The sequence below is a fragment of the Macaca fascicularis genome, chromosome 9, assembly GCF_037993035.2.
Source record: "Macaca fascicularis isolate 582-1 chromosome 9, T2T-MFA8v1.1".
NCBI classification, from domain to species: domain Eukaryota; kingdom Metazoa; phylum Chordata; class Mammalia; order Primates; family Cercopithecidae; genus Macaca; species Macaca fascicularis.
The window spans coordinates 16,608,287-16,618,523 of record NC_088383.1 but is presented as its reverse complement, the minus strand read 5'-3'; the positions used below and the strand labels follow the sequence as shown (position 1 = coordinate 16,618,523).

General features: G+C 42.5%; 1 protein-coding gene across 3 annotated transcripts in view; it reads left to right on the top strand.

The window, feature by feature from the left end:
* The first annotated feature begins 354 nt into the window (after positions 1 to 354).
* Positions 355 to 10,237, top strand: part of ITGA8 (integrin subunit alpha 8) — a 196,557-nt gene continuing 186,674 nt past the window's right edge. For all 3 annotated transcript variants that reach the window (XM_005564711.4, XM_065520345.2, XM_065520346.2), the window contains exons 1-2: positions 355 to 919; positions 1,585 to 1,718. In XM_005564711.4, the coding sequence (XP_005564768.3) occupies positions 711 to 919; positions 1,585 to 1,718 (343 nt within the window). In that variant the 5' untranslated portion in view covers positions 355 to 710. The remainder of the gene's footprint in view (positions 920 to 1,584; positions 1,719 to 10,237) is intronic.

Genomic DNA, 10,237 nt, shown 5'->3' with positions numbered 1-10,237 from the left:
ATCCCACACGCGCGCGCACACACACACCCACCCAACAACAAAAACAAAAACAAAAACCCCTCGAGGCTTTCTTGTTTATGAGTTAGATCTGCCAGGAGGTGGGTGGACTTGGGGGAGGACAGGGTTCTTGCATTTCAACTTCAAATCTCAGTCACAGACGTGCAAAGCCATGAACGCTGAGGTCAGGCTGCAGAGGTGATGCAGAGATAATTGCTTTGTCCCTCCTGGTGGTGGGGTTGGTTTTCACATTCTCCATCCAAGCTGCGTATTTGAGGGAAACTGGAGCAAGCTCTCCCTCCACGTGGGGCGTTACTTTTAAAGCAATAAATAGCTTGAGGTGACAGATGCGAAACTGATTGTCCTTAAGATGGGACTGCAATAGAAATCCGGGCAGCCCGAACAGGCATCCAGCGCTCCAGCCACCAGCGCAGCTGCCGGGGAGTCCCCAGCTCTAGACCAGCCGCGAGGAGGCGCCACGAGAGCACTGGTCCCCGCCCGCGGCCGGAGGAGGGCTAGAGCGCCTGGGCCAGCCCACGAGCCGGGCGGGCGGGCGGGCGCAAGCAGACGCCGGGCACTGTCACCGCGGGGTGCGCCGGGTGCACCGACCTGGGACGCGGGCAGCTGGGGACCGCCAGATTCCACCCGCGCCGCTAGCCCCGACGGGGTCCGCGGCTCGCGCTCCCGGGTAGCAGCCACCGGGGCGGAGGGAGATGTCGCCCGGGGCCAGCCGCGGTCCCTGGGGAAGCCGGACACCGCTGATCGCGCCTCTCTGCTGCGCTGCGGCTGCGCTGGGGATGATGATGTGGTCTCCTGCCTCGCAGGCGTTCAACCTGGACGTGGAAAAGCTCACGGTGTACAGCGGCCCCGAGGGCAGCTACTTCGGTTACGCTGTGGACTTCCACATACCCGACACCCGCACGTAAGTCTCCCGACCCGGAGAGGTGCGCGCTGGGGCGAACGCTCTCCGGGGTCCGGTCCCAGCAGCTCTGCCGCGCAGTCCCTGCAGCCTGGGATCCCCGTCCTGCCGCCCGCCCGGGGTCTCGTCTCTCTCCCCGCCACCAGCCCCTTCTCTCCCCTGCCCTGCTAGATGTGCCTTGTGAACTTTGAGCTAGAGATATGCCACTTGCATAGAACACGCAAGTCCTGGGTGTTCCGGATACCAAGACGCACGCATCCCACAAAGGAGAGAACGGGACCCAGAAGACCAAAGCCAATTAAAACCACGACCACAGCGCGGTCTGTTTATGCAGAGCCTGTAACCATTGAGTCTGGGCGCAAGAGCTGTCGGCTACCAGCAGCTGGGCTCTGTCTTTGGCTTCCTCCCACCCCACCCCCTTCTCTCATCTCACTGTACCCACAGAGCTCCACCTAGAGAAGCAGGACCGTTTGCACTCTTGCAAACCAAGTTGAGGACCCCCATAGGTTTCCAAGAGGAAATCAAGTTTGACAGTGGGTCCTCATCATAAATACGTTCCTGTCCTCCACACCTGCCCCAGTGTCCCCAGGCAGGAGGCTACAGAGACTGTATTGCATGCGCACGCTTTTGTGGCGCCTAAAGAGTGACTTTCTCCAACTCTTTTGCAGAGCGAGTGTCTTGGTGGGGGCGCCCAAAGCCAACACCAGCCAGCCCGACATCGTGGAAGGGGGAGCCGTCTATTACTGTCCTTGGCCCGCGGAGGGGTCTGCGCAGTGCAGGCAGATACCATTTGACACCACCAGTAAGTGACATTTGTCCTTCTAAGCTGCGGGCCTGGGTTTGGGAGAACCAGGGTCATCCCAGAGAAGAGCTCCCGCTGTCTTGGTGCCATGCTCATTTAGCTTGTCTGATGTGTCCGTGTTGTGGCTGTGTGGGTCTCTAGAGAAATCAGTTTTTTCAACTCTGAGTTAGATGAAGGAAGATGTTTAGTGAACCCCAGAGAAAGGACACTATTTTGACCCTGAGTGTTTGGATGCATCCTGGCAACTCCTGTTTCTTTACCGTTCTGGAATGAGCATTTGCAGGGCGAGTGGATGTTTTGGAGAAATACAAAAGCTGCGTCCTAACTTTGACTGTGGGGAGAATTTGGTTGCTTTTCAAGGACAGATGTGGAAAAAGAGAGCTCTTCAGCGTTTCCAGTGTCCAAGCTCCGGAGGCAGGACTTAGCTGCCCCAGACCCAGACATCTCTCCGTGTTGCTGTTTAATTCTTTACAGAAAGAAAGAATTTTCTTTCAAAATATTAGACATTGGATGCAAACTAGCGCAGGCAGAGTGTGGATGGATTACATTCATTTCCAAAATCCCCAGACAGATGTTTCTTATTTAATTAAAGGGAAAATACATTTTAAACAATTCAGTCTGGTTATGTTTTCTCTGGTGTTTTCTCTTTAGAGCCTGAGAAAATAATTTAAATGCAATGCTTTCAAAAACATTAACACCGAATGCTTTAATTTTTACCACCAAAACTTTATGAATTCAAAAGGTATATATTATCAGAACGCAAATATCTCTTTCCAGAAAAACGCGAATATGTCAGCTTGAATAATGGTCCTTGATAAATAATCATTTAAAATACCTTTTGCATCACACAACTATTTTATGACATCATACTTGATCTCTTTGATTTTTAATTGTTTGATTAGTGTGTATATAGAATTTATGCAGAATATTTTCACAGAATTTCGATGAAATTGGCTGGCTGATATTTACCTGTTACTATAACTAATTTGTATCTTTTTTGTTAAAGGAGAAAACAATTTCAGTCCCATAAATATGAAAATATTTCAAAGCAAAACATACTATGTAAGCATTACCTTGAATTATGACCAAATTAGGAAAGTATTTTATAAAAGCATTGGAAAATTATATTTTTATCATGCCTGTCTCTGTATGGTCACAATAGCTTATCATTTTATTAAATAATTCTGTTATTTTATACCAGTTTTTATAAGCTTTTACTTTTAAATTTGAGTATTAGCAACCAGGAAGATTAAACCTTTTGATGTTAATTTGTGACAGAAATCTTTTAATTAGTTATTTTATCAAGACTTGAGATGCTTTTTAGCTACTGCTCTCTAGTTTAAGAATAAGCTTTCTAAATCAGAAGAATTAAACATTTAAACATAAAATTAATGCCATTTTAATAATTCATACCCAAATCATTTGTATTTTTAAAAGTATTTTAAGCCCAGGCCAAATAAAGACATCATTGACATTATTTGAATTTACATTAAGGAAAGTATTTATATTTTGAGACATGGTTGATGTGTTTTCCCCAAGCAGTAATTTATGGTCGCAGAAAAAAATTTAATAATCTTCTTGTATAGTCTCATAACATATCAAATCAGGATCTGATTAGTATATTTTTCTTTTAATAAAGGAAGAATCAGTGTCTGCCCAGATAAGCGACACCTGACTTACTTTGTAAGTATTCATCCCAATAGATGTCATAGGCCAATAGATTAAAAACCAGAGAATCCAGATGTCAACTATGAATTTTAAAAAAAAATTGACCACTCCTAACTGAAAATTTTCAATATTAAATTACAAGAGGTAGGCCAGGCAAGGTGGCTCATGCCTGTAATTACAGCAATTTGGGAGGCCGAGGCAGGTGGATCACTTGAGGTCAGGCGTTCAAGACTAGCCTGACCAACGTGGTGAAACCCCATCTCTACTAAAAATACAAAATCAGCCGGGTGTAGGGGTGGTTGCCTGTAATCCCACCTACTTGGGAAGCTGAGGCAGGAGAATCACTTGAACCCCGGAGGGAGAGGTTGCAGTTAGTCAAGATAGTGCCATTGCACTCCAGCCTGGGCAACAAGAGTGAAACTCCATCTCAAAAAAAAAAAAAAAAATACAATAGGTAATATTTTCCAAGTTCATTCTAAAGCAATTGCTTGAAGCCTTGAATTCACTTTCCCATAGAGAACTAATGCTGAAAGATGTGCTTTGGTTTCAGAATAGCCCACAGGAATGCACTTAACCCTAATTGTAGCTGAATTATATTTGCAGTAAATCAGTAGGGGACAAACTAGAACAATTTGGCAATTAAATAGAAAAATAATGTCCAGAAAAGATCAGTGTTACTTGGAGAAAGACAATGTCCTCTTTTGTGTAGGTTAGGAAAATGTCTGGATATCTCAAAGGGCTTTAGAGATTGATGCTGCTCATTCCACACTATGTTTTATTGTACTTCCAAATATATAGTGGTTTACTTGATAAATAGATGAATGCACTAATCCTACTATTATACTTATCAATGACAATCATAATAATTTCAGAATTCATAAATGGAACAAAGTGAGGGAAAGAAGGAGGGAGAAAAATAGATGTTCCTGAAATAATTGAACAGGAAATTTAAAAAGCAAGGCAGGAAAGGCTACACAAGTTTGTGAGAAATGAATGGTCCATGACAGAATGAACAACGCTGTGACCTGTGAAAGACAGGGAGGTTCCACTAGGAGAGGAGAAAGGAATTGTTGGGAAAAGAAAGTTCCCCACGTCAGCCATCAGGGGGTACTGTGGGCCCAGAAACCTTGATTGCCAGTGGGAATGGCCTGAAAACGGGTGTGGGGAAGGAAGCCACTGCCAAAGCTCAGGTGTTTGCTACCAAGTGGTTGCTCACTCTCTACACTTCATCTGTGCCAATTGCTTTATCCTTATACCCTTAGACAGTGGAACTGGCAGTGGCGGCTACTTGACGCAAAGCTGTGCAAGTGAAGAAGGCACAGCAGAAGCCAGAGTAGCTATTTCCAATCTGAACATCAGCTTTGTGGACAAAGTGGAATGTTAAAGCCAAAGATGAAAGGTGGAAACAGACATCACTGGTTCTGGGTCCTGAAGTCGGCGTTGCCAGAGGCATCCCATTTATACATTGCTATTATGTACCAGACACTATACACACATTGTTTCTACTACATAAAACAAATCAAAACTACTATGTAAAACTCATTCTGTAAGTAAGGAAACTGACATCAAAGGTATACCCAAGACCGTAGAGTGGTAAGTGGTAGAGGCAGGACTGGAATAGAGGTCTGCCCAGTTCACAGCCTTCTTCTTCACACTGCCTTCCTTCCAGAAATGGGGAGAGGATTGACCCTGATAGACTGCAAGTTCAGGATTATGACTAAGCCCCCAAGGAGCTCTGGAAGGCTATATTCACCTTCCCTCCCTCTCCTCCATTCCCCTACTCCAACAGTGGCTTTACAGTTCCATTTTAAATGATTCTCCAGAGAAGGGGTGAAAAGGATAAACAGTTTTGGCAGAAGCATTGTAGAAGCAGGGTTTGTCTTGGTGGGAATGGTGGGTCGCATTTGCGCCTGGTTTGCTCAGACTCCCACAGAATGCCCCTTTCACGGTCTCTGATAAGCTGCCTCCTGAGTTACTCTCTGCCCAGTGCCAGTAATGTATTGTTCTCCCCCACAAAAAAGGAAGACAATTCCTCTGCTTAACTAAATAGTGGCCCCAAATTGGCATCTGCATAATGGAGTGTGATGTGTCAGGCATAAATACGTATATTGCAAATATTCATCTGTCAAGTCATTGGTGACTTTCCTGGTCTTTTACCCTACTTTTACTACCACATTTGAATTCAAGACATCCTAAGTAAATTTGACCTTTCAATGAAGTGGTTTCAACTTGTTCAGGTTCCTGAGGTGTCTACAATCGGGTGTTCTGCACTGGTAACCAAGTAAATTCTCTCAGCTTAGACTTTGAGGGAGGCAGCCCTATAATTGAGTCCCAGAGTCCAGTTAAGATCCTGTTCCTCCATTTATTTAAGGTCAATGGTCATTTTCTAAAAACTGCCTTTCAGTTTTTTTCATGAAATAATCATTATTTATTTTATTTTTACCTTATCATGTAACTTAATTTTTTTTAACATTTCTCATGATAAATACAAAAACAGAGGAAGCTTGCACTAGCCGAGAATGTCTAATGAATGAATACCAGAAGCATATGCTGGTGGGGGAGGTGAAAAGAGTTGATGATTTTCCTGCTCTGTACAAAATCAAGGGGTTCCAAAAAAAAAAAAAAAAAAAAAAAAAAAAAAAAAAAAAAAAAGCACTTCTCTCATCTCCCTTCTGTCTTTCCCTGTTTATTTCAATAGAAGAAAATTCCTCGTATCACCAAATTGATTTATTTCACTTTTGTCTCAGGAACTCTTTAAACTATGTCCCATGACTTAAACAGCTTAAAATATCACATCTACCTAATTCACGCCTCCCGCTTCTGTGTCTACTCCAAGGTTCCCTTTCTTCTTTTTCCTACATTTTCCAAACCAATGCATGGGTTAAAGAATGTGAGGTTGTAACCCTTCCGCTAAAAGGGAGAATGAATGAGACAATGAAACGGGCCCTCACCTTTGGAATAATGAAGAGCAAATTGCAACATAGTTTCAAAGTATAGCACGCAAATATTTGATTGTTTAAAGGGCAAGTTGCAACATAGTTCCAAACTATAGCATACAAGTATTTGATTGTTTTAAATGCTCAAGTAAAATGTTTGAGGAAAAAGATGATGTGTGCTAATTAATGATGATAATCATCAAAGTACTAATAATGATAGAGAAGCAATGCAGCTGGGAACCAGTCACAATGAGGAGCCCACATAAAAAGCAGACAGGAAGAGGTAGGAGGTGCCATTGAGATTTGGAAATCATCTGAGAAAAACTAGCAGAATTTGCCTGGTTTCAACTTAGTATCCCTGTGTTAAAAAAAGAAAAGAAAACTTAAAATGGAAGACAATTTGGTTAGGATATTTCAAAGCTCTGGAATGACAAGGTTTTTGCTGGAATTGCAGGAGACCGGAAGCCTTTGTTTTGGGGGGTCTGTTTCATTTTGTGTTGAGTGATCCCACAATGAGAAGCAGCTTAAAGCATCTGGTTTGCAACTGGCATAGGGTTGTTTTTTGATAGTGTTGGGTGTGCTCTTTTTCTCATGTGAGTGTTGGGAAACATATTGGCTGCATAAGTCTTGCCTTTCTAGCTTCCCCAGAAAGAAATCAGTTTTTGTTCAGGAACAAAGAAAAGAAAAATGTAGGTTAGAGCTACCTAAGTAAATGACACAGGAAATAACATAAATAGGACAGGACTCAGGGACAGGAGAAGTCTGTGCTCGAGTAAGTTCAATTGGAAGGTTACAAAGGTGGGGGAAGAGGGAAGCCCAAAGATAACCTGCTCTTTTCAAGACTTAACAATGAAAGTAAGTGTTGCTAGTCAGAAAAAAAGAAGCAGTGTGTGCACACATGCACACAGCACAATATTTGCAGAAATCTTCCTCTGCTAAGTGCTGATCCAACTGAGTCATCAAAGGTGGTTTATAAGCTGGATGTCTTACTTATGATTCTAGAAGCAATTCATGATGGCTACTATGCCTGGATATGTTGGCATGACAAAGGCAACCATCATCCCTACATTTCTCTCTGTTGGTTCAGACTTCATGCAACAGAACACAACTGAACCTTGGTATGAGACGGGAGGAGGCAGCAGTCCCTACAGCCCATAGCAACTGAGGAAGCGATTAGAAAAAGGAAGTCCTTGAAACTCCAATTAGAAATGGGAAACAGATCTGCTGTATGGCTAGTTGAGCAGTATGAGCATTAGGCATCCGTTGTTAAATCTGCAAAATTCTTTCAAGAAACTGGAAGTCTGTGTGAGGGAACAGGCTTCCAGGTTCTTGGCAGGAATATTCTGTGTAGCCTCTGCAGCATGCTGGGAGAAATGGCTTGAAATTATCTTGAAATAGTCTTGAAATTATTCTGAAAGGAAAAATGCACTTTCACATTTAAGCTGACAGGTTGAGATGTGCACATTCAAACTTTACCTGTTAGCGTATAACAAGTCTTGTATCTGGGAATTGCATTGATGGAGAGAGTTACCAACTTTATGAAAAAGCTCAGCTCAGGGGTGCCCTGATGGATTCCATGCCAGGACATGAACATGGAATTTTTTTTTTTTTTTTTTGATGGAGTCTGGTTCTGTCACCCAGGCTAGAGTACAGTGGCGCAATCTCGGCTTACTGCAACCTCCACCTCCCAGGTTAAAAATGATTCTCCTGCCTCAGCCTCCCAAGTAGCTGGGATTACAGGTGCCCACCGCCATGCCCAGCTAATTGTGTGACTTTTTGTTTTGTTTTGTTTTGTTTTTAGTAGAGACAGGGTTTCACCATGTTGGCCAGGCTGGTCTTGAACTCCTGACCTCAAGTGATCCACCTGCCTTCGCCTCCCAAAGTGCTGGGATTACAGGCATGAGCCTCCATGCCCGGCCATTGAACATTGATTTTTGAGGAAGATAGTTGAAAGACTAATTATTGGTTTTATTTAAAAAAAACTCATTCATCCTTTAATCAGCAAGCATGTTCAAAGCATTTTAAAATAATTTTTATTTTTCAAAATTCAGCTTAAATACATGTTTACAAATAACATATTTATTGCATAAAGCAAGGTGTTCCTCCATAATGAAATCCTATAATAGATTAAAGTAGTTTCAATTCTAGGTTACATGATAAGGAGATTTAAGATATGCCAACTAATTGTGACTAAGTGATTTATACTTAAAACCAAATACATTTAATACATCAGCTATGGACTGCTGTAGAATTAAGGTGGGCAGCTCTTAGATGAATGTCATTAGATGGTCTGGAAGGAGTGGAGCTCCACCTCAACCCTGCTGAAAGGCCAGAGTTTAGGTCTGTGGTGTTTAGTGTATCGGCCCGCAGTTCTGCAAATTGAGAAACTTTCCTAGACTCATAAACACTGAAGAAAGTGATTCTTTACTTTCTTCTTTCCTTCTTTCTTTCTTTCTTTTCTTTTTTCTTTCTTTCTTTCTTTTCTTTTTTCTTTCTTTCTTTCTTTCTTTCTTTCTTTCCTTCTTTCTTTCTTTCTTTCTTTCCTTCTTTCTTTCCTTCTTTCTTTCTTTCTTTCTTTGGTAAAATTAAGGTATAGATTTGAAAATAAGTGTTTATAGAAGTGATTTCCAGGCATTGGGAGTGGAAGAGATGAGTTGACTCCAAAGGTGTAATAGAAGGGAATTTTTTGGGTGGAGGGTTGATGGAACTTTCTGTATCTCGATTGTGGTGGTGGATACATGACTGCCTGTATTTGTCAAAACCCGTGATGCTGTAGATCACCAAAAGTGGATTTTATAAATATATTTTTAAAATCTATATTAATACAATATGTAAATAAAATAAATGTATAAATAAATACAAACAACAGGCGAAGAGAAAAATCCTTTACGGAGAATGCAAGAGAGTTACATATTTGATACGATGATTCAATGTGATTTTGTGGCTGTTGCTCTGAGCCCGTGGGCAATAGGCTTTTAGGCTATGGGAGGATCTGATAGAACAATACCTGGGAGTGTAAAGTCACATATCCCTGAGAAGCATAGGTCACTGCTCCTAAGTAAGGCTGAATGGTTAGTCAGATCATCATGTAGGAACTTCTTTAACATGCTTTAAATAAAGGATCATATGTTCCGAATGTGTTTGATAAGAAGAGTGCAAATGCAAACACATTGCATAAGAGTATCTACGCAATTACTTGTATCATTCCTATATCCTGATGAAATTCAGGCACAAAACTTCCTCACTGGTAGTCACTGAAGAGAGCTCACTTTAAACCACCTGATCATAGTTATCAAAATTAGTATAATGGCACTGCAGGGTATTTACTTAGAAACATTTGGTCAGTTTTCTTCTTCGGCTCTGATATTTGACACATGGACACAGATTTGAATATGATATTGCAAAAAACCCTGTATCAGCCTGTCCTGATTTCCAGGACATACTGACACCAGACAGAAGGGCACACACCACTGCTACAGGAATAGGTTTATTGAAAGACCTGACCTGGCCCACACTATACGCAGCATCTCACCCCAGGTATAGCAGTGGAGGTAAATCTCCTGTGGCCATGTTGTAGCTCTATTCCAATTGTCTCAGTTGTCAGAGACTGTGATTTCCCCAGATGTCTCCAGCCTATGCCTGCCCCCTCTTGCCTCACTGATGACACAACTGATCTCTTTATCACAGTGCCACACAGTACAGCACAGCTTGTCTCTCTAGAGCGCAGCAAACAACTCTTGCGTACACACGTGGTGCCACACACCCTGTACCATGTCCTCCTGCCTTCTCACCCACCCAGGACATCTGATCTTCCAGAATGATTTCCTGATGCTTCTGGCTTCTCTCCTCCTACAGTTCCCACCAGGATACATTTTCGGAAATTAATTCTAAAGTAGCTACAAATCCTATTTAAAA